Here is a 24165-nt window from a genome sequence, read left to right as displayed (position 1 = left end):
GGTTTTTGCCATTGCAGAGCCGGGTCAAAGTGAGAGGGAAGCGCAGACCACAGACACGCGCAGCTCGGCGGTTGGCTGCCCAGGAGTCCAGTGAGGCTGAGGACATGAGTATCCCCAGGGGATTTGTTGCACAATTGGCAGATGGCGTCATTTCACCAGATGGTCATCAGCCACAGCCCAGGGCAGCTGGTGGAGAAGACAGCTCTGAGGAGGCCGTGGCAGCTGCCATTCCAACTTGGGCAGGTGGTCCTGTGCTTGGGACAGACAGAAACCCCTTTGTGAAATCTCTGGGTCAACCTCTTGAGGATGACCTTTTTGATTCTGGAGATATCTTTTCCAAGGGCATTGCATCTCAGTCCACGGGGAGAAGAAAAGCCAAGGTGAAGGCAGCAGACAGCCTGGCCAACCCGGCAGGGGGAAGTAAAGAAAAAAGCCCCATGTTTCCTGCTCTCAGTGAGGCAGTCAGTGATGATGATCTCTTTCAGTCTGTTAAACCAAAACCAGCAAAGAAAACAAATCCTTTCCCTCTCCTGGAAGATGAGGACGATCTCTTTACAGACCAGAAAGGCAAGAAGAATGAGTCAAAATCCAACAGTCAGCAGGATGTTATCACAAAAGCACAAGATATTTTTGAGGTAGGTAATAGGACATAACAATACATTTTTGTGCAGGGTTCTTTGTTAAGGAAAATACCTGATTGGGTCATTTGAGCCACAGATTGTATTAAACCTGTTTGGTTGCTGCCCTGTATCTACTTGCTTAGTAATTATAATTAGGTTCTTTTATTAGTAACTCTGAAACTTATTCAGAAGTGGTTTTCTATTTTGTTTCTGGCCATAACCATTGATGCAAGTCTTGATTTTTATAGTTTTTATCTAGCTATTGCTGCAGTCAGCATAGATAAAGTAGCATCTCTACAGCTTGAGTGTGTAACCTCTAGTTCATGGGGAAACAGGCTCTGGCTGGAGCTGATGATTTAATGCAAGCGGTAAGGCCTTCAGTGACACTCTTCGGGCAGATGTTTATTGAGCATCTGGGAAGTGGAAGCACAAGGTGAACTAGGACCAGTGCTCTGCTCCCCAGAGCTCTCAGGGAGGGGAATTGGATATAGACAGAGCCGCATATAAATAACATTTTCAGGTAATGTTAAGGGTCTTAAAGAAAACAACCCAGGGCAGTGGGGCAGAGTGATGGGTTGGGGTGGGAGGTGCTCCTTCAGGTAGGACTGATAGAGAAGGGTTCTCTGTACGGCTCGAGGTTTAGCTGGGACTAGAAGAAAGAGAAGGACCATGCCAGGCAGAGATCTGGAGTAGCAATTCCCGATAGAGGGGCAGCTCACATGGCTGTTCCAGAACCCTGTGGCAGTTTGCATTTCTACAACTTGTTGAAATTAGTGTATGTCGTAAAGTAAAAACTTGATTTAAAATTGTTTTGCTTGTTTTTTGGCTTACAAGGATGATATATTTGCTACAGAAGCAATGAAAGCCTCACAAAAAACAAGAGAGAAGGAAAGAACGTTTGACTCCAACTTGTTTGATGATAACATTGATATCTTTGCTGATCTAACTGTAAAACCAAAAGAAAAGTCCAAAAAGAAAGTGGAAGCTAAGTCTATATTTGACGATGATATGGGTAAGTTTAGTTTTCTGCATATGACGGAGAGAGTCATTACTGTTCAGCGACTTTATATTTCTCCTGCTACCTTTGTCTTGACCCTTTCCTGGAAAATGTCCCCCAGTGGGTTTCCTTTGACTTGCTATATACTCCTGAGATAGACTGAGGGTGGATAAGTAAATGGCCTAGTCATTTTAGTGAAACAGTCTTTTGTTATGATGGATATGAAGGAGTTTGAAGGAGCCCAGAGTTTGACTTTCAAGTATAATTTTGCTTTTTTCTTAGTGTGCCCCCTGCCAATCATCTATGACAAATCTGAACACTGATGTCATGAAAGGAGGATCAGAAACTACCCCACATGCTAAAGTAGGCTGAGGTGGCTGCCTCGGGTGTGATGCAGTTCTAGCTGGAGAGTGAGCGTTAGTGGTTCGGAGGATGGAGGGGCAGTGCAGGAGGAGAGGACTGTATAGGAAAGCAGGCTGTAACTCAGACTTTACCTCTCACCAAAGATCTTCTGTGTTTGTAAACATGTTCATTTTCTCTCCATAGTGTAATGTCTACTTTATTACTGGGCAAGCCAAATGCCCCATAACCCGAAATGTAGGACTTCTGATATGTCCTGTGTTAGTGCATAGGACTCAGGCTGAGGCCATATACACTTCCTACTCCCCCACCTCCTCTCTCCCAGTCTGGACCTTGGGGTTAACTGGGAGAAAGCTGGTACTGCAAAGCCACACTTTTTCGACTCCCCAAGCAAGTGTGCTCTGTCTCTACCTGCTTCCCACTACAAGGTACAGAAGAGACTTTATTACAAAAAAAGTAATACATGTTATAATAGATTAATACTATTTGTAAAATGTAAAAAGTAAAAAGCTAGCCCTAGAGGTAACTATTATTGAGAGTTTGGTGTGTCCCCTTTCAGATATGGTGACAGTAATATAGGTTTGTATACATATAAACGTATACTTATTTTTTCAGTGTTTTCCCATGTCAGTACATAGAGATCTACTTCCTTGTTTTTAGTAGTTGTGTACTGTTGCTTTATATTTAGCCATTAGCCTATTGAGAGTGATCTAGATTGTTTCTCCATTTTCTCTGTTACAAATGATACCATAATCTTTAACATTTGTACATACATATCTTTATGTACACATGCTAAAATCTCAGTAGAATAGAATCCTAGCAGTAACATTACTGGGTTACTATCATTACTGAGTAAAATGAGTCATGGAGCATTAGAGTCAGTGAAACATTAAACACAAGTGTAGTCATAAAGACTTACACGCTTAGCATTTAGGTGCTGCAAACAGATGCATTTATTCTGAAAGAGGGTGACCTGTGTTGGATTTCCCTTTGCTTATTTTTAGTGCCTTTTCCTTTTAAAATCCAGTGGGAAAAGAATGTAGAAATAAGTATAATGCATAGATGGTAAAGTCAGGGGCTGGATTGGAGATTCAGTTATCTTTCCACTTTTCCTCTCCTGCATGTGCACACACACAGCTTTGTAGCTGAGAAAATTATGCTCAGAGAGAAAATGTGACTTGTATGTGATCATAAAACTTAGTAGCAGAACCAGGACCAGAATCTAAGAGGCTTGGCTCTATCTTAGTGTTTTTTGGTATCCCATACTGTTGTCAGACTTGAGTCTTTGGTTGTTTGTGTAGATGTGTCTTAAAAGCACCCATTTTCTTGCCTATTCAGCAACTCTTTTTTTTTTTCTTTTTCTTTTTTTCCCTTTAAAGATGATATCTTCTCCTCTGGTATCCAGGCTAAGACAACCAAACCAAAAAGTCGATCTTCACAGACAGTGCCTGAATCAAGATCTGAACAGAAGGTGTCCAACATATTTGATGATCCCTTGAACGCCTTTGGAGGCCAGTAGAGTGTACCGGGTATCCTTCAGCTACATCCTTGAGTTAATGATGCTGTCTTCTGTGCTCACTGTCTTAACTGAATTATAAAAAGCATATACTGAAACAGCTAGCTCACTTCTTACCCAACGTACTTAGTGTTTTTCTGTACTGGTTTTAATCATGCTTAATACTGCCAAACAGAAATAAATGTTTCACTGTTTCGTTATTGTTTTTGCTTTTTTAACCATATTTTGATTAGCCTTGGTGGGGCCATGGTTTAGGGTCATTAGAAAAGAAACCTATTTGTGCCTTTCATGGGTGGGCAGGGACTCCCAGAGGTAGCAAATGCCAGACAGATGACCAGGAGTCTTCCCTACATGTATGGGAGCCCTAACTTAGAACCAAGGCACTTGATAGAGGAAGAGGATGAGAGATTATAAACTTCATGAGTCTTTGTAATAGGAGAGGAGGTTTTCTCTCATTCCACTGAATTCTGAAGATGCCTCTATAGGTCCACTAAAGCAAGGTTTGGCAAACTGTAGTCCTCTACTGTCTGTTTTTGTAAATAAAGTTTTATTGGAAAGAACCATACCCATTCATTTATGTATTGTCTATGGCGGTTTTCACCCTACCTCCAATGGCAGAGTTGAGTAGTTGTGTCAGAGACTGGATGGCCTACAGAGTCTAAGATATTTTCTTTGTGGCCCTTCACAGAAACAATTTGCTGACCCTTGCTCTAAGGCATCCATTTCCATTCCTTGGAGCTTTGCATTATTTTTTGAAAGGGCAGAATGAACCCAGATAATGGTAGGAAGAAGTGCTGAGGATGGAAATGTCAGCTTCTAGAGCACCACTGTTTCACAGAACTCTGCACTGATGGGAATGTTCTACAACTGTGTTGTCCATTGTGGATGGCTGACCACCCCCCCCCCCACCTCACCCCCCGCCCTTCTAGTCTGTTTTCCTGTGCTGTGCCATCTTGCTCATGAGTATTCAATCTGTAACCGTGGCACAATCTTGTAAGCAGACCCAGGTGGCTTCACCAATTCTGAAGCCAGTAACTTCTTCCTCGGTTACTTTTAAGGTTGAATTGGGAATTGCTCATAGTCAGAGATTTCGTATAGCTCTCACACATCAACTGTTTGTCCAGCTCTGCTGCGAGAATGACCCAGCAGCAGAAGAGGGTACACACTAGCTGCCTATTCCTTTTCCCTATCCCTTTAGCGCATCTTCCTTCTGTCCCTTAGGTTACTTGTGTACAGCTTCCTGCTCTGAGCCCAATGTGGGATCTGACTCAGTAAGCATTTGTTAAACATGTTTTTCTTTTGGAATGATCAAATCTGCTGACCCATCATTAGCATTGATTCCAGGGAATTCAGGAGACAATAGAGTTAGAAAATAGGCAAATTGCTATTTTGAGAGGGTTGAAAGCGGGAGGGAACTTAACACTCACTGGTCCGATGGTAGGCACTTTTCATGTCAGTCTCCTTAACTCTACCAGATAGGTGTTGTCCTCATTTCACAGATGAGGCTAAAATCTGGAAGCAGAGTGGACCAGCGGAACAAGTTTGGATTTTTTTATTGAGACCTAGATTTAAATCTGCCACTTAGAGCTGTTTGAGTATAGGCAAATTGTTTCACCTTTCTTAGCTTCTGTTTCCTTCTTTGTCAAGTAGGGGTTTCAGTACCCACCTTGCAGGATTGTGATGGGACAGAATATGCAAAGATCCTTGTTAACTATCTGGCACTTGAAACATGGTAGATGATGATGGTGAGAATGAATGAACTGGCCAAGAGCTTCCAGTGTTGGAACCCAAGGCTTTAAGCTCATCCACCTGACTCCAAAGCTCCTTCTCACAGTTCTCCCTGACTGAGAGGGGTGGCAGGTTTTAGAAACTAAGGTTTTGCTTCAGTAAGATTCATTTCGTCACAGGCACTCATTTAAGAATTTAATATACAAAGATAATAATCATATCTCTGTCCTCACGGGGCTCCAGTCAACTCAGTATTAGAGTTTAAGAAGGAACCAGTGGCAAGAGAGCCTGAAGATGAGTGAAAGCACAGTCCCTTATCATACATATACCTCAATGTATACTCAATGGTTTGTTGAATGATGGAGATAATTTGGTGGGTGGGGTCTCAGAGGAGAGTAAGAAGGGACAGGCAGTGGAGATTAGGCATTGGGGTTCATTTTAGACTGGTTCCTCCGAGTCACAAGATGATAAGTGAAGCTGCAGTGAGAGGGAGATTACTGTTTATTGTCAGCTGAGTAATCCACCTAGTAAAATAGTAGGCCAGGAGGGCTGGAAAATCTGTAAACCTTGGATTTAGAATACCTACAGGAAATGAAGATAAAAAGAAGCAGTGGGGGTCCATGTCAGGCTGGAAGGTTTGTGTTGTCTGTTATGTTGTGCACCTGAGCTCAACAGCTTGGGAATTAGAACTGGAGGGAAAAAAAAGGGTGGCTGGGCATAGCCGACGCTGCGATTTGACAATCCAAGGTACCCACTCAATTTCAACTCTACAATTCTCAGTAAATTGGGTGAGGAATAAATGGGTAAGATCTACAGAGCTTGTTTGCTTTCGCCCTTGCTTTCAACCAGGCATGGCAATGTCCCCATGTTTCAGATGAGGTACGTGAGACCAGAAACGTTAGAGGTCAGTAAAGCGCAGGAAGGGTGATTTGTTTAAGCCAGGCCGGCCTGGACCGCACTGGAAGTGCACAGGCTCTGGGAAGGCCATCGACGGGGACTATCCCCGCAGCACGTCGGGCTCCTCTAAGAGCGCCTTAATTTGGTGTCAGGGAGGGTGTTGTCCATACTCTCCTTAGGCCACAGGCCAACCCCACCGTTCCCAGAAGCCTGTGCGACTGGTCTCCAGCCCGCCCGCTTCGGCCGGAGTCAGCAGGCCACTGTTAGTAATATAGGATTAACATCCGGGCCTCTCCTAACCAACAACCTCCACCGAACGCAAAAGAAGCACCGGCTCCCGAGCACCCGCAGGCGTCCGGCGGACAGGTCCCGCCCCTGCCCCCGCTGATTGGAGGGCGACGCGAGCACCGGCGAGCGATTGGTACGCGGTGTCACAAAGGGGCGGGGGCGCGGCGACCACTGAGCGTTGCTCTTCGGTTCTTGCCGCGGCGGCGCTCGCGGGGCCGCACCTCCTTACTGGCCTGCGGGTGGGCGAGGGAGTGGACGAGAGCCGGTGAGGGCAAGCGGGCCGGATGGGGAGGGCGCCCAGGGCCGCGGGCCGCTGAGTCGGGCCGCGCTGCCGTCGCTGGCCTCCTGGCCTCGCCCCCTCCGTCGCCGCCGCTGCCCCGATACCGGCGCGGTGGGCCGCCTTCGCGGAGGAGACAGCCTACACTTTCCGTCCTTCCGCGAGCGCGACGCGGGGTGCCCCGCCCCGTCCGACAGGTGCTGCCCTCCGAGTCGCGGATTCTGACGCGGAGCCTAACCGCTGCCCTCCTGATCTGGCCCATGCGTCTGGGTAGCCGGAGTTTATCCTGGAGGAGCACGGGCTGCGCAGGTGACTCCGTTCTCTTCAAGTGCCTAACACTGAAGGCTCGAGGAGGCGTTGGCTTTGAAGGATTTCACAGTCCCGCTAGGAAATTGATTTCAGAGTTTAGGGTACATGATGTGGTGGATATAATTCTGAAGCTTGTATTTAAAACTTAGGTATATTTCCAGGCTTTAGTAAAAACGGTTCATTAAGAGTCGGTATTTTTAAGGACTGCATAACATGCTGGCTCCCTTTATGTCGGAGGAAGAGTTTAAAAGAAATGCTCTTATATGGCTGTTCTTTACAACAGAGTTTATCGATAAAGCTGATTCCGAGTTACTGAAATTAGTTATTCAGCACTGTTATCGCATTACCTTCTTTAACTTCCCTTTCATCTTTGATGGTTGTGTTTTAAGAACTTTTTCAGAAGGGAGGAGAGAAATGTTTTGGAAATTGATTTAGAAACGTCTTTTGATGCCATTACTTTTTTCCCATGATTTTTTTTAACATCTTTATTGGAGTATAATTGCTTTACAATGGTGTGTTAGTTTCTGCTTTATAACAAAGTGAATCAGCTATACATATACATATATCCCCATATCCCCTCCCTCTTGCGTCTCCCTCCCACCCTCCCTATCCCACCCCTCTAGGTGGTCACAAAGCACCGAGCTGATCTCCCTGTGCTATGCAGCTGCTTCCCACTAGCTATCTGTTTTACATTTGGTAGCGTATATATATCCATGCCACTCTCTCACTTCGTCCCAGCTTCCCCTACCCCCTCTCCGTGTCCTCAAGTCCATTCTCTACGTCTGCGTCTTTATTCCTGTCCTGCCCCTAGGATCTTCAGAACCTTTTTTTTTTAAAATTCCATATATATGTTTAGCATACGGTATTTGTTTTTCTTTCTGACTTCACTCTGTATGACAGTCTCTAGGTCCATCCACCTCACTACAAATAACTCAATATTGTTTCTTTTTATGGCTGAGTAATATTCCATTGTATATATGTGCCACATCTTCTTTATCCATTCATCTGTTGATGGACACTTAGGTTGCTTCCATGTCCTGGCTATTGTAAATAGAGCTGCAATGAACATTGTGGTACATGACTTTTTGAATTATGGTTTTCTCAGGGTGTATGCCCAGTAGTGGGATTGCTGGGTTGTATGGTAGCTCTGTTTTTAGTTTTTTTAAGTAACCTCCGTACTGTTCTCCATAGTGGCTGTATCAATTTACATTCCCACCAACAGTGCAAGAGGGTTCCCTTTTCTCCACACCCTCTCCAACATTTATTGTTTGTAGATTTTTTGGTGGTGGCCATTCTGACTGGTGTGAGGTGATACCTCATTGTAGTTTTTTTTTTTTTTCTTTTTTTTGCGGTACGCGGGCCTCTCACGGTTGTGGCCTCTCCTGTTGCGGAGCACAGGCTCCGGACGCGCAGGCTCAGCGGCCATGGCTCACGGGCCCAGCCGCTCCGCGGCATGTGGGATCTTCCCCCACCGGGACACGAACCTGTGTCCCCTGCATCGGCAGGCGGACTCTCAACCACTGCGCCACCAGGGAAGCCCCTCATTGTAGTTTTGATTTGCATTTCTCTAATGATTAGTGATGTTGAGCATCCTTTCATGTGTTTGTTGGCTATCTGTATATCTTCTTTGGAGAAATGTGTACTTAGGTCTTCTGACCAGTTTTGGATTGGGTTGTTTCTATTTTGATATTGAGCTGCATGAGCTGCTTGGAAATTTTGGAGATTAATCCTTTGTCTGTTGCTTCATTTGCAAATATCTTCTTCCATTCTGAGGGTTGTCTTTTCGTCTTGTTTATGGTTTCCTTTGCTGTGCAAAAGCTTTTAAGTTTCATTAGGTCCCACATGTTTATTTTTGTTTTTATTTCCATTCCTCTAGGAGGTGGGTCAAAAAGGATCTTGCTGTGATTTATGTCATAGAGTGTTCTGCCTATGTTTTCCTCTAAGAGTTTTATAGTGTCTAGTCTTACATTTAGGTCTTTAATCCATTTTGAGTTTATTTTTGTGTATGGTGTTCTTCAGTGATCTCTTGGTTATTTAACAGTGTATTGTTTAGCCTCCATATGTTTGTATTTTTTAGTTTTTTTCCTGTAGTAGATATCTAGTCTTATAGCATTGTGGTCAGAAAAGATACTTGATACGATTTCAATTTTCTTAAATTTACCAAGGCTTGATTTGTGACCCAAGATATGATCTATCCTGGAGAGTGTTCCATGAGCACTTGAGAAGAAAGTGTATTCTGTTGTTTTTGGATGGAATGTCCTATAAGTATCAATTAAGTCCATCTTGTATAATGTATCACTTAAAGCTTGTGTTTCCTTATTTATTTTCATTTTGGATGATCTGTCCAGTGGTGGAAGTGGGGTGTTAAAGTCCCCTACTATGATTGTGTTACTGTTGATTTCCCCTTTTATGGGAGTTAACATTTGCCTTATGTATTGGGGTGCTCCTCATCTATGTTGGGTGCATAAATATTTACAATTGTTATATCTTCTTCTTGGATTGATTCCTTGATCATTATGCAGTGTCCTTCTTTGTCTCTTGTAATAGTCCTTATTTTACAGTCTATTTTGTCTGATATGAGAATTGCTACTCCAGCTTTCTTTTTTTTTTTTTTTTTTTGCGGTATGCAGGGCCTCTCACCATTGTGGCCTCTCCCGTTGCGGAGCACAGGCTCCGGACGCGCAGGCTCAGCGGCCATGGCTCACGGGCCAAGCCACTCCGCAGCATGTGGGATCCTCCCAGACCGGGGCACAAACCTGTATCCCCTGCATCGGCAGGCGGACTCTCAACCACTGCACCACCAGGGAAGCCCCTCCAGCTTTCTTTTGATTTCCATTTTCATGGAATATCTTTTTCCATCCGCTCACTTTCAGTCTGTATGTGTCCCTAGGTCTGAAGTGGGTCACTTGTAGACAGCATATATAGAGGTCTTGTTTTTGTATCCATTCAGCCAGTCTGTGTCCTTTGGTTGGCGCATTTAATACATTTACATTTAAGGTAGTTATCGATATGTATGTTCCTATTACCATTTTTTAAATTGTTTTGGGTTTGTTATTGTGGGTCTTTTCCTTCTCTTGTGTTTCCTGCCTAGAGAAGTTCCTTTAGCATTTGTTGTAAAGCTCGTTTGGTGGTGCTGAATTCTCTTAGCTTTTGCTTGTCTGTAAAGGTTTTAATTTCTCTGTCGAATCTGAATGAGATTCTTACTGGGTAGAGTAATCTTGGTTGTAGGTTTTTCCCTTTCATCACTTTAAATATGTTCTGCCACTCCCTTCTGGCTTGCAGTTTCTGCTGAAAGATCAGCTGTTAACCTTATGGGGATTCCCTTGTATATTATTTGTTGTTTTTCCCTTGCTGCTTTTAATATTTTTTTTGTATTTAATTTTTGATAGTTTGATTAATATGTGTCTTAGTGTGTTTCTCCTTGGCTTTATCCTGTATGGGACTCTCTGTGCTTCCTGGACTTGATTGACTATTCCTTTCCCGTATTAGGGAAGTTTTCAACTATAATCTCTTCAAATATTTTCTCAGTCCCTTTCTTTTTCTCTTCTTCTTCTGAAACCCCTATAATTTGAATGTTGTTGCATTTAATGTTGTCCCAGAGGTCTCTGAGACTGTTCTCAATTCTTTTCATTCTTTTGACTCCATTACTCTTAATAGCTAAGCATGTTTTTTAAATTATTGGTAAAAATTCTGACGTACTTTTTTCTCTGCCTTCTTCTTTCCTCTTCCTCTTCTATTTTTTAGCTGTCCTTGTATCATTTTCCATCCTGTTTTTGAGTCTCCATTGCCCCTCATTTACCAACATCATAGGGTTCCATAATCTGCTCAGTCAAGCATGCTCTAACACAACTTTCATAAGTTGTCCATGGGGCTTCCTTGGTGGCACAGTGGTTAAGAATCTGCCTGCCAATGCAGGGGACACGGGTCGAGCCCTGGTCCAGGAAGATCCCACATGCTGTGGGGCAGCTAAGCCTGTGCGCCACAGCTACTGAGCCTGCACTCTAGAGCCCATGAGGCACAACTACTGAAGCCTGTGCGCCTAGAGCCCGTGCTCTGCAACAAGAGAAGCCACCGCAGTGAGAAGCCCGCGCACCACAACGAAGAGTAGCCCCAGCTTTCCGCAACTAGAGAAGAACCCGCACGCAGCAACGAAGACCAAACACAGCCAAAAATAAATAAAATAAAATAAATAAATTTATTTAAAAAAAAGAAGCCCAGGGCTGATTCAGACTTGCCACATCAGTGAGTTCATCCAAGTGTAAAGTGATATGTTTAAAAAAAAAAAAAAAAAAAGGTGTCCACGGACCCCGCCCTTAGTACTGGCTAGGTCTTTGGCCTACTGGAGCTTCCGTTTGGCCCTCTGCTATCATCTAGTCCTCCAGTCTGGCTTAACTAGATTTCCTAGACTTACTTTGCTCTCTGTTACAGTGATTTCTACTGCTGAGGAGAAGTATAATTATTTCCTAGAGGCACACATTTCAGCTTTGAATTTGGTTACCAATCTTGCTTCTTTTTGGATTTTGGAAATTACTGCATTGATTAGGGCCCAAATTTGTGGTGGTGTTCCAGTGCAATTAGTGCTGTTCTAGGTTGCAAGTTTTCTTTTCGCCCATAATTACTCTGTACATTCTTGTTGCAGATGAAGGACTTCCAAATCTGTCTTTATGCTACCTTCTCCCACCATTTGTTTATTATATTTGGGGTATTGTTGTGGAAGACTACTGTGGTGAAAAAAATGATCTTTATATCTTATGTCTCTAAATTCCTTGGACAGGCACTGGTCACCCATGTCTTTATTTCTGTAATATTCAGTTCGGCATTCCTGACCCCTGACCTCTGTTGCTAGATCTTTTACTATGTAGATAGGAGTGCTCTTGGCTTTGGGGGAATGGACACTGATAATTCTGTAGTACATTCTTATTTGATATAGGATGATAAGTATGTTCTTAAGAATCCACATATTATCCAAAATTGTATTATAAAAGCAGTCATTTCAGTGAGGTAGGAAAAGGGGTTAGGTTCCGTCATTATTCCTACAGACATGTCAATGTATTAAGGATATAAGAGACACAGCCTGAGCAATACAGCCACTTATTTGGCTTTTACTTGAAAGTAGTGGTCTTTTACCACTGTCACCAGGATTATTATTATTATTATTTAATAGATCTTTATCGGAGTATAATTGCTTCACAATACTATGTTAGTTTCTGCTGTACACCGAAGTGAATCAGCCATATGCATGCATATGTCCCCACATCCCCTCCCTCTAGGGCCTCCCTCCCACCCTCCCTGGTCATTGCAAAGCAACGAGCTGATATCCCTGTGCTATGCTGCTGCTTCCCACTAGCTAACTATTTTACATTCGGTAGTGTATATATGTCAATGCTACTCTCACTTCGCCCCAGCTTCCCCCTCCCACCCCATGTCCTTAAGTCCATTCTCTATTTCTACATCTTTATTTCTGCCCTGCAACTAGGTTCATCAGTACCAATTGTTTTCTTTTTTTAGATTCCATATATATGCATTAGCATACGGTATTTGTTTTTCTCTTTCTGATTTACTTCACTCTATGACAGACTCTAAGTCCATCCACTTTACAACAAATAACTCAGTTTCACTTTTTTATGGCTGAATAATATTCCATTGTATATATGTGCCACATCTTCTTTATCCATTCATCTGTTGATGGACATTTAGGTTGGTTCCATGTCCTGGCTATTGTAAATAGTGCTGCAGTGAACATTGTGGTACATGTCTCTTTTTTTGCGGTACACGGGCCTCTCACTGTTGTGGCCTCTCCCGTTGCGGAGCACAGGCTCTGGACGCGCAGGCTCAGTGGCCATGGCTCACGTGCCTAGCTGCTCCACGGCATGTGGGATCTTCCCGGACCAGGGCACAAACCCGTGTCCCCTGCATCGGCAGGCAGACTCTCAACCACTGCGCCACCAGGGAAGCCCCATGTCTCTTTTTGAATTATGGTTTTCTCAGAGTATATGCCCAGTAGTGGGATTGCTGGGTCATATGGTAGTTCTATTTTTAGTTTTTTAAGGAAGCTCCATATTGTTTTCCATAGTGGTTGTATACAACCACTATGCGGGATACACACCAACAGTGTGGGAGGGTTCCCTTTTAACCACACCCTTTCCAGCATTTATTGTTTCTAGATTTTTTGATGATGGCCATTCTGACCAGCATGAGGTCATTGTAGTTTTGATTTGCATTTCTCTAATAATTAGTGACATTGAGAATCTTTTCATGTGCCTCTTGGCCATCTGTATGTCTTCCTTGGTGAAATGTCTGTTTAGGTCTTCTGTCCATCTTTTAATTGGATTGTTTGTTTTTTTGATATTGAGCTCCATGGGTTGTTTGTATATTTTGGAGATTAATCCTTTGTCTGTTGTTTCATTTGCAAATATTTTCTCTCATTCTGAGGGTTGTCTTTTTGTCTTGTTTATGGTTTCCTTTGCTGTGCAAAAGCTTTTAAGTTTAATTAAGTCCCATTTGTTTGTTTTTATTTCCATTACTCTAGAAGGTGGGTCAAAAAATATCTTGCTGTGGTTTATGTCAAAGAGTATTTTTCCTATGTTCTCCTGTAAGAGTTTTATAGTGTCTGGTCTTATATTTAGGTCTCTAATCCATTTGGAGTTTATTTTTGTGTATAGTGTTAGGTGGTGTTCTAATTTCATTCGTTTACATGTAGCTGTCCAGTTTTCCCAGCACCACTTATTAAAGAGGCTGTCTTTTCTCCATTGTGTGTTCTTACCTCCTTTGTCGTGAATTTGGTGACCATATGTGAGTGTGTTTATCTCTTGGCATTCTATCCTGTACCATTGATCTATATTTCTGTTTTTGTGCCAGTACCATACTCTCTTGATTACTGTAGCTTTGTAGTTTAGTTTGAAGTCAGGGAGCCTGTTTCCTCCAACCTCATTTTCCTTTCTCAAGATTGCTTTGGCTATTCAGGGTCTTTTGTGTTTCTATACGAACTGTAAAATTTTTTGTTCTAATTCACCAGCAGTATTATTAGCATATTACTTTGTGTTATTATATTTATTACTCATTATTTTGATAAAAAGTATAACAGCACTCAGAGCAGCTGTGCTGCCAGCAATAGCTTTTCTTCCTATGGTGCCGTATCTTCAGGAACATTAGCAGTCTGCACAATGCAATTCAGGTTCCCTATTTAATTAATTATATTCATTATGCTTAATTATATTAAATATACTCCCTAGTTAATTGATGAATTTTATATATTGGTTTTATATATTGAGCTATGGTGAATTTTTATAACTCAGTATAATTAATATAATTAATATAGTTAACTATATTGAGTTATAAAAATTCACTGTAGCAGAAATCTCTGTACGTTATGAGTTGCATAAATATTGGTGGAGTTAGTTTGGAATGAGTAATGATTCCTATGGGAAACCAACATTTCTCCAAACAAACTTTTATAGCATAACCAAACACTTCTTCATGTCTAAAGCAGGGATAATACCTTACCTATATTACAGGTTTGCTCTAAAACTCAGTTGAGAGGATGAATATTTATTTACTCTTTCATTGAACAAACCTTTAATGAGTACCAATATGTACAAAACACTGTGCTAGGTGATGGGGTGGTAAATCAGATGCCCTTCCCTTAAGGAGCCTGCAATTTAGTAGAATAAGAAAGTCATGTAAAAAATGAAATTGATTGTAATGGGTGCCATATATGATGGAGGTCAGGGTGTGAAGGGGAGGAACTGTAAACGGCTTTGTGGAATAGTTTCTATTCGACTTGAGTCTTGAAAGATCACAGGTGCTTGTCAGGTAGCCAAGTGTGGGAATGGTGGTAAGTAGAGGAAAGCAGGAGCAACGATATAGAGACCAGTGTTTTCTGAAGCCGCAGTTACAAATGATTAGAGGATAGAAGTACCAGATATATTGCAGGATGGGATGAGGTATGTGTATAAATAAAATAGGGCTGGAAGGTGAGATGCATGGTCTTAGGAGCCTTTCTACGGAGTCTGAATTCTGTAGACAGTGGGAAGCCATCGTGGGACCTTGAGCTAAGAAATAACATGATCAATTCTACATTTTAAAAAGATAACTGTGCTTCACATCATATGTCATTAGGGAAATGCAAATTAAAACAATGAGATACTATTATATGCCTATTAGAATGGTCAAAATCCAGAACACTGACAACATCAAATGCTGGTGAGGATGTGGAGCAGTAGGAGCTCTTATTCCTTCCTGGTGGGAACGCAATATAGAACAGCCACTTTTGAAGACACTTTGGCAGTTTCTTACAAAACTAAACATACCCTTACTGTAAGATCTAGCAGTTGTACTCACTGGTGTTTACCCCGGTAAGTTGAAAACTTATACGTCTACACAAAAACCTGCACATGGATGTTTATAGTGGCTTTACTCATAAACTATTCTGTGTGATACTATAATGATGGGTACATTACTATACATTTGTGGAAATCAATAGAATTTGCAACACCAAGAATGAACCCTAATGTGAACTATGGCCTTTGAGTGATAATGATGTGTCAATGTAGGTTCATCTGTTGTAACAAATACACCACTCTGGTGTAGGTTGTTGATGGTGGGAGAGGCTGTGCATGTGTGGGGGCAGGGAGTGTGTGGGAACTGTCTGTACTTCTGCCTAATTTTGCAGCGAACCTAAAACTGCTCTAAACAATAGTTTATTTAAAAGGAAAAAAAATTCAGGCTTTAGGCTAACTTAGATTCATTTCCCTCATTTAGTCTGAATTGATGGTTTCACCCCAGTGCATTCTAAAGTCAAATATTAAAAAATTTTAGAACTTTGAGTGACCTTTCCCCCTATTATCTATAGATAATTAAGAGTAAAGTAATTTCTGAACTATGTGATGTGATACCCTAATCCAGTTTTTATTAAACTTTCTTTTTTTAAAAAAGATAACTGTTGACATCCTAGAGAATGGATCAGAAGAGTGAAGGGCAGGTGTCAAGGATTATAGCTAGGCTATCAAAGTTGCTCAGTTAAGAGCTAATGAAGACCTGAACTAAGTCCTAATCAGTGTGGCTGGAGAAGGTCACAGATTATAGAAATGTTAAGTTGTACTGTTAGGATTAGATACCTTGAGGCTAGCAGAAAAATCTAAAATGATTCCTAGCTTTCTGGCTTAAGTGATTAGGTTAATGGTGGTACCCTTTACCAAGATGGAGACTGTAGGACAAGAAGGAGGTTTGTAGGAAAGATGATTAGTTTTGGACGTGTTGGATTTCAGGTGTCTGTCTTGTATCCAGATTTTACTTGATTTTAAAGATTTATTTATTATTTATTTATTTTGTTTATTTTTGGCTGCATCAGGTCTTAGTTGTGGCACTTGGGATCTTCGTTGAGGCATGTGGGATCTTTTGTTGTGGTGCACGGGCTTCTCTCTAGTTGTGGCATGCGGGTTTTCTCCTCTCCAGTTGTGGCGTGCAGGCTCCAGGGTACATAGGCTCTGTAGTTTGCAGCACATGGGCTGTAGCTGAGGTGCGTGAGCTCAGGAGTTGTGGTGTGCGGGCTTAGTTGCCCCATGGCATGTGGGATCTTAGTCCCCTGACCAGGGATCGAACCCACGTCCCATGCTTTGTAAGGCAGATTCTTTACCACTGGACCACCAGGCAAGTACCTATTTTTATTTTTTTTTAAATGTTTATTTATTTATTTATGTGGCTGCATCAGGTCTTGGTTGTGGCACGTGAGCTCTTTGTTGTGGCGTGTAGGCTTCTCTCTAGTTGTGGCGTGTGGGTTCCAGAGTGTGTGGACTCAGTAGTTGCGGCACATGGGCTTTCTAGTTGTGGCACGCGGGCTCTAGAGCATGTGGGCTTAGTTGCCCCGTGGTATGTGGGATCTTAGTTCCCCAACCAGGGATTAAACCGGTGTCCCCTGCATTGGAAGGTGGATTCTTTTTTTTTTAAAATAAATTTATTTATTTATTTATTTATTTTTGGCTGCGTTGGGTCTTCGTTGCTGTGCACAGGCTTTCTCTAGTTGTGGCGAGTGGGGGCTACTCTTCGTTGCGGTGCACCGGCTTCTCACTCTGGTGGCTTCTCTTGCTGTGGAGCACGGGCTCTAGGCATGTGGACTTCAGTAGTTGTGGCATGCGGGCTCAGTAGTTGTGGCTCATGGGCTCTAGAGCGCAGGCTCAGTAGTTGTGGCGCACGGGCTTAGTTGTTCTGCGGCATGTGGGATCTTCCTGGGCCAGGGCTTGAACCCGTGTCCCCTGCATTGGCAGGTGGATTCTTAACCACTACGCCACGAGGGAAGTCCCCTGGAAGGTGGATTCTTAACCACTGGACCACCAGGGAAGTTCCTAGTATCCAGATTTTAGATACCTGTGAAAATCATGTCTATAGAATGGAGATGTAGGTTATTAATCAAACCACAAGTTTTAAAAAATAACTTCTCCTTAATCACATTGTTATGAAAATTGCGGTGACTTCAGTGATATATCCTTTGGCAAAAAAAAGTAAAAAATTTATCACCCATTTTTCTTCTTCATTCCTGCACTGCCCTAGTGTTCACATTCTGTTCACCTAGTCTTACACATATTCTTCCCCCACTCTGAGGCTTTACCCATTCTGAAATACATTCAAGAGTCTACCTACCTTTAGGGAATACTTCTCAACTTATTTTATGAGGGCAGTATTACCTTGATATCAAACCAGACACTAGATCAATAACTTGTATGGATATAGACACAAAAATCTTCAAAAAATACTAACAAACTAAATCTAGTAACATATATAAATGATTACAGACCATATACAAATGGATTTATCCCACTGATTCAAGGTTGGTTCAATATATCAAAAAGCAGTCAATGTAATACACCATATTAATAGAATATGAGACAAAAACCACATGATCATCTGAGACACTAAAGAAAAGTATTTGACAAAATCTAACACTGTGATTTAAAAAAGACAACTGACACCTAAACTAAGTAGGAATAGAAGGGAATGTTCTCCATCTGATAAAGATTACCTATGAAAACCCCACAGCTAAAATCATAACTCGTGGTGAGAGGCTGAATGATTTTCCCTACAACAGGAAAAAGACAAGAATGTTTGCTCTTACCACTTCTATTCAACCTGTATTGGAGATTCCAGGCAGGGCAATTAGGTAAGAAAAGGAAATAAAGGTCATCTAGATGGGAAAGGAAGAAGTTAAAATTTCTGTTTGTAGTTGACATTATCTTGTATGTAGAAAATCCTAAGGAATCCACTTAGAAAAATACTAGAACTACTGAGTTCAGCAAGGTTGCAGTGAACAAGACCAATATATTAAAATCAATTGTATTTTTATACACTAGCAATGAGCAATCTGACAATGGAACTAAGAACAATTTCATTGATAGTGACATCAAAAAGAACAAAATTCTTAGAAACACGTTTTTAAAATACAAAACGTATAATCTGAAAGCTATAAAACATTGTTGAAAGCAATTAAAGAAGTTATAAATAAACTGAAAGATATTGCATGTTGATGGATTATAAGACTTAATATTGTTAAGATGGTAATACTATCCAAATTAATCTGTAGACTGAACACAGTCCTTATCAAAATCCCAACTGGTGTTTCTGCAAAATACACAAGCTGATCCTATAATTCCTATGTAAATTCAGATGACCCAGAATAGCCAACAATCTTGAAAGAGAAGAACAAGTTAGAAGACTCACAGTTCCCGATCTCAAAACTTACTACAAAGCTACAAAGACAGTATGCTACTGGCATAAGGATAGACATATAGATCAATGGAACAGAATTGAGGTTATGGTCAGCTGGTTTTCAACAAGGGTGCCAAGACAATTCAATGAATTTAGAATAGTCTTTCTAACAAATGGTGCTGAGACAACTGGTTATTTGTCTGCAAAAGAATAGATCTGTACCCCTATTGTACAACAACCACAAAAATAAATTCAAAATGGACTATAGACCTAAATGTAAGGGCTATACTATACAATTCTTAGAAAAATATGTACTGGTCAATTGTTATTACCTTGCATTAGGCAAAGCTTTTAAAATATGACACCCAAAGTATAAGCAACAGAAGAAAAATAGTCAAATTGGGCTTCATTAAAATTAAAAACTTTTGTGCTTCAAAGGAAACTATCAAGAAAGTTAAAAGACAACCCATGAAATTGGAGAAAATATTTGTGAATCATATATCCGTTAAACAGCTTGTATCTGGAAAGTGTTAGACATAAATAACTCAATGGACAGGATCTGTATGGACTTTCTGAATAGACATTTCTGTAAAGAATGTGTGCAAATGGGTACTAAGCACATAAAAAGATTCTTAACATCATTAGTCATTAAGGCAAATCACAACCACAGTGAGACACTACTTCATACACACTACGATGGCTTTAATCAAAAGACAATAAAATGTATCGGCAAGGATGTGAAGAAATCCAAACCCTTGTTCATTGTTGGTGGGGATGTAAAATGGTTTAGACCACTTTTGAAAACAGTATGGTAGTCCCACAAATTGCTAAACACAGGGTTACCACACAACCCATCAGTTCCACTTCTAGATATATATGGAAGAGAAAGGAAAAAACATGTCTATCACAGACTTGTAATTGAGTGTTCTCATAGCATTATTCATAATAGGCAAAAATTGGAAACAACCCAGAATGCCCATCAACTGATGGCTGGATAAGTAACGTGGTACATCCTTATAATGGACTATTATTCAGAAATAAAAAAGAATGAAGTACTGATACATCTTAGAACATGGATGAACTTTGAAAACATTATGCTAAGTGAAAGAAGCTGGTCACAAAAGTTTACATATTGTATGATTCTATTTATGTGAAATGTCCAGAATAGGCAAAATTTTAAAAACAAAGTAGATTAGTGATTGCCTAGGGCTGAGAGAGACAGAATTTAGGAGTGTGTCTAAAGAATAAGAGGTTCCTTTTAGGGTTGATGAGAATGTTCTAAAAATGATTATGGTGATGGTTGTACAATTTTGTAACCATACTAAAGCCCAGTAAATTTTAGGCTTTAAATGGGTGAATTTTATGGTATATAAATTATATCGCCATAAAGGTACTGAAAAGGTTTACCTACTTCTCCAGAAAGAATATGTATCATTTGTCCTTTTAGTTTAAGTTCAAGCCCCCTCCGCCTTTTCAAAATTTTCACTGATTAATAGCAATTTATCAATTTGATTATTCCTATTCTCCTAATTATACACTTATAATTTATTTTAGTATTTCTGTTGGTTGTGTTTGCCTTTCATATTCATTAGCCATTGTATGTTTGTGTGTAGAGATTATGTCTAATGTCTGTTACCAGTATTAACCTCATCTCAGTGCTATACTGGTGGACAACCTTTGGAAACCCAAATTCTTATTGATTATTTAGTGAATCCTACTTTTAAGATGGTTACTATTCCTTTTATTCAGTGTGATTCAGATGTACAATGGCTATAACATACTTTGTATGGGTTATAAAATGTAACTTACGTGTTTTAGGAAAGGATGTGCATAAGTTATTCAAAGTCTTGCAAATATATACCTACATGTGGAGTTCATTGGTTTAAATATCATTAACAAAAAAACATATTTGTTGAGCATGTAGTGTAAGTAACTGCTGAGCTCTAGTAAGATAAAGTGTAGCAAATATACCTGTTCTTAATAATCTTACACTCTAATTGGGAGAGTGAGTTCAAAGACAATTGTGTAAAGTTCAGGATTAGGCCTAGTAAGCACTAAAATGAATTCCGGGCTCTCTGGAAGGCTGATATGGGCCAGAGTTGAGAAAATCTTTGTGGAGGAATGAGACTTTCACATAGGCTTGTTAAAAAAACATTATTCTTGTTTTTTAGGTACAAAACTCAAAACATGAACAACGATATATATTACCAATGTTCAAAGCTGATTTGGTTAGAACTGGAATACAGTTGCCTACAACATATTCCAGAGGAATTAGAAAAGTCAAAGTAATGGATAACAGAAAAGATCCTCCATTCTTCAATGAAGATAACATGGGACCATTTTACTACAGACTTCCTTTCTATGATACCATGGAGCTCTTCATTGAAACACTGACTGGAACATGTTTTGAGCTGAGAGTTTCACGCTTTGAAGCTGTTATTTCTGTGAAAGCAAAAATTCGAAGATTGGAAGGTACTAGTCTTTCTTGTTTTGTAGGATATGAGGATTAAATTTGTTCTTCAAGAGTGTATAATAACTTTTTAGCTTTTGTTATGGAGAAATGTCAAACATACATGGAATTAGAAAGAAATGGAGAATGAATCCTTATATACGTCCTACTCAGCTTCAACGGTTATCAATTCATGAACTGTTTTTTCCATTCCTGCATTTCCCCCACTCTGTTCCCTTTCTACCAGATTCTTTTGAATCAAAGCAAATCCCTGGCATTATGTTAATGGTGTGAAATAATATTTTAAAATAGTTTTTCAACAGGTTATGATGATGTGAAGATTCTGCAATAACTACCTTACAGTGATAATTGAATTCCCTTTTATTGACCCTGTTTACTTTTTTAGAGTGCTTTGTGAATTCTTTTTTTTTTTTTTTTTTTTTGCGGTACGCGGGCCTTTCACTGTTATGGCCTCTCCCGTTGCGGAGCACAGGCTCCGGACGCGCAGGCGGCTACGACTCACGGGCCCAGCCGCTCCACGGCATGTGGAATCTTCCCGGACTGGGGCACGAACCCGCGTCCCCTGCAACGACAGGCGGACTCCCAACCACTGCGCCACCAGGGAAGCCCTACTTTTTCTTTTTTTAATGTGGAGATTTTCTGGGAAGAGTTTTTGGTTTACATTTACAAAGATTTGAAGTTTCCTCAGTATAGCAGGGATACTGAATATTGTATAATGTCTCTTTTGTGGTTAGCGTATTTGTGAAAAGTGTTATAAATTACTTTGTGTTAAAATTAGTCTTTTTCTTTGTACTTGGCAGATTTCTGAAATAAGTGGTATTTGCCATTTATAGTTGTTAAAATCCAGTAAAGACTAGAAAATTTTCCATATAACACTAAATGGATCTTTGCTTTTTGAGCCAGCTGGAACTTGCTTGTAATATAAAGGTAGAAACTAGCATGCCCTCCAGCTCAGTTTAAGTTCAGAATTATAGAAGGATGAGGAGGATTGGAATTTTTTATCTTTGTAAAGTCAGGGATCCTGGTATCTGAGTTTCTGAAATTTGGTATTCCTCTAGTAACTAAGTTCTATTGAAGTTAGTGACCAGCTGAGTCCAATGACCACATCAGTACACCCATTAATGGCACATGAAGCTTTTCTGTCCCCAAATGATTTGGTGAAATACAGAGTCAGAATAGTTTATTTTGACTTTTCCTGCTCTTTCATTTATATGATGGTGTAATGATGTCTTTTTAGGAGCGGTAAGATTTAAAAAAAACCCTCTTGTGTTCTAAGTAATCTCTGCATTTTTTCCTGCTTTCAGGCATTTTGAATAATCTCCGTGCAGCAGAAGCACTCTAGAGGGCATCCTGTTTAGTTCTCTTAATGGCAGAAGAGTAGATTTGGGCTTAGGAAAGATTAGGGGCTCATCCCAGGGAAATAGTTACTGACAGAGTTGGACCAGAGCCAAGATATAGGCTACTTGTCCCCTGTAGGAGGAGACATAGGGTAAGAGCAATGACTTTGTAGTTATTAGACAGTTGAAACCTAGTTTAGACATTTATAAAACGAATATACTTATTGGGAGATTAAATGAGGTAATATGTAAAATCTCTGCAGTCTTTGTCTGCTTGGGCTGTCACAATAAAATAGCATAGACTGGGAGGCTTAAACAACAGAAATTTATTTTCTCACAGTTCCAGAGCCTGAAACTCTGAGATCAGGGTACCAGCATGATTAGATTCTGGTGAGGCTTTCTTCCTGACTTGTAGACAGGTTTGTTTTCACTGTGTCCTCACATGGGCATCTCTTCTTATAAGGGCTTGGATCCAACCATAAGGGCCTTACCCTCATGACCTCATCTAAACCTAATTATCTCCCAAAGGCCCCATCTCCGAATACCATCACTTTGAGGGTTAGGACTTCAAGATATAAATTTTGGGGGGATACAGTTCAGTCCATAGCACTTACCACTAGTGGCCAATAGATCTTAATTCCTGTTCCCATTCCCCATCCTTCTAGCCCTCACCCCTTCTTTCCCTCCTATTCTCTAAACTTTTGTAACTTCTTGCAGCCCGTGGGCAGGGATAGTCACTCTGCTCTTCAGGAGGCTTTAAGAGGGCATCCTTCATGTAAAATTAATTTTAATCCTTTTCTAGGTGATATTTCTATTTCTACCCAGGATGACATTTGAGGATAACATGGTGGGTAAGACTCTCCAAGATAAAAGGATATGGAGTAGGTAGGATAGGAAGGCAGAGGTGACACTGTTCAGTTTAATCCTTCAGGGAAATGGTTGCCCTGCCAGACTGCTTTTCCTTTTGGGCAACTTTTGGGAAGCTGGGAACTAGAGCATAGTGGGAGATAGGAGGGTAGATGGAGGGGACTGCAGAGAAAGGGTTGAAGGAGTGTGCTGGATTAGGAATGATGAGGCTGTAGTACCTACAAGGGGACTTTAAATGGGTCTTGAAGGGACAGGAGCAACTGAAGCCAGACTGCCCGATTTCAGATTACCAACTGAGTAAATTACTTAACCTCTCTTTACCTCAGTTGTGCTAATTTAAAATGGGACTAATAATAGTACCTAGTTCAGAGTTGTCCTCAGGATTAAATGAATTCAATGAAAAGCATTTAGCAGAGCATCTGTGCTCTTGATGAGGGGAAAATGGTTAGTCTGTGGAGATAGTGCAATATGTACCAAAGGATATGAGAGCCATGCCCTTGGGAGGAGATGTAATTTAGTTCTCTTGAGTTCCCAGAGAAGGAAAATTCTTTGGAGCTTATCATTACCTAAAGTAGTGTTCTGCAAAGAAGAGTACATGGTACTCAGAGGATAGGAATTTGGAAAGAAAAAAATGTTGCAAGAAATGTAAGGGATTATTGTCAGCTGGTTTTTTATTGCCGTGGGCAGTGGATTCCCTGTACTTGCCATCAAATCATTGGCATTACCGCTCCCTAATAAAGATTTCTCTTCCGTACATGGGATAGGATTGTTTCCCTGGCCAACTTTATGAGTTGGTGGGACC

At 40.8% G+C, this 24165-nt stretch overlaps 2 protein-coding genes across 26 annotated transcripts in view; both read left to right on the top strand.

The window, feature by feature from the left end:
• The window catches only part of LOC101326221 (WASH complex subunit 2), a 56444-nt gene extending 52751 nt beyond the window's left edge, over positions 1-3693 (top strand). For 20 of the 21 annotated variants that reach the window (XM_033841665.2, XM_033841663.2, XM_019930684.3 and 17 more), the window contains 3 exons: positions 18-635; positions 1455-1632; positions 3357-3693. In XM_033841665.2, the coding sequence (XP_033697556.1) occupies positions 18-635; positions 1455-1632; positions 3357-3496 (936 nt within the window). In that variant the 3' untranslated portion in view covers positions 3497-3693. Of the gene's footprint in view, positions 1-17; positions 636-1454; positions 1633-1899; positions 1981-3356 lie in introns of all 21 variants that reach the window. The other variant, XM_019931007.3, reaches the window with a different exon arrangement.
• A 2533-nt stretch (positions 3694-6226) lies between these two features.
• Positions 6227-24165, top strand: part of ZFAND4 (zinc finger AN1-type containing 4) — a 72429-nt gene continuing 54490 nt past the window's right edge. For 3 of the 5 annotated variants that reach the window (XM_033842465.2, XM_073793343.1, XM_019931766.3), the window contains exons 1-2: positions 6631-6992; positions 20861-21161. In XM_033842465.2, coding sequence (XP_033698356.1) covers positions 20900-21161 — 262 coding nt within the window. In that variant the 5' untranslated portion in view covers positions 6631-6992; positions 20861-20899. Of the gene's footprint in view, positions 6540-6630; positions 6993-20860; positions 21162-24165 lie in introns of those variants that run through there. The other 2 variants (XM_073793340.1, XM_073793341.1) reach the window with 2 other exon arrangements.

This window comes from Tursiops truncatus, chromosome 16, assembly GCF_011762595.2.
Source record: "Tursiops truncatus isolate mTurTru1 chromosome 16, mTurTru1.mat.Y, whole genome shotgun sequence".
In the NCBI taxonomy this organism is placed as follows: Eukaryota; Metazoa; Chordata; class Mammalia; order Artiodactyla; family Delphinidae; genus Tursiops; species Tursiops truncatus.
Note: the sequence above shows the minus strand (reverse complement) of the source record. Positions and strands in the feature narration are given on the sequence as shown.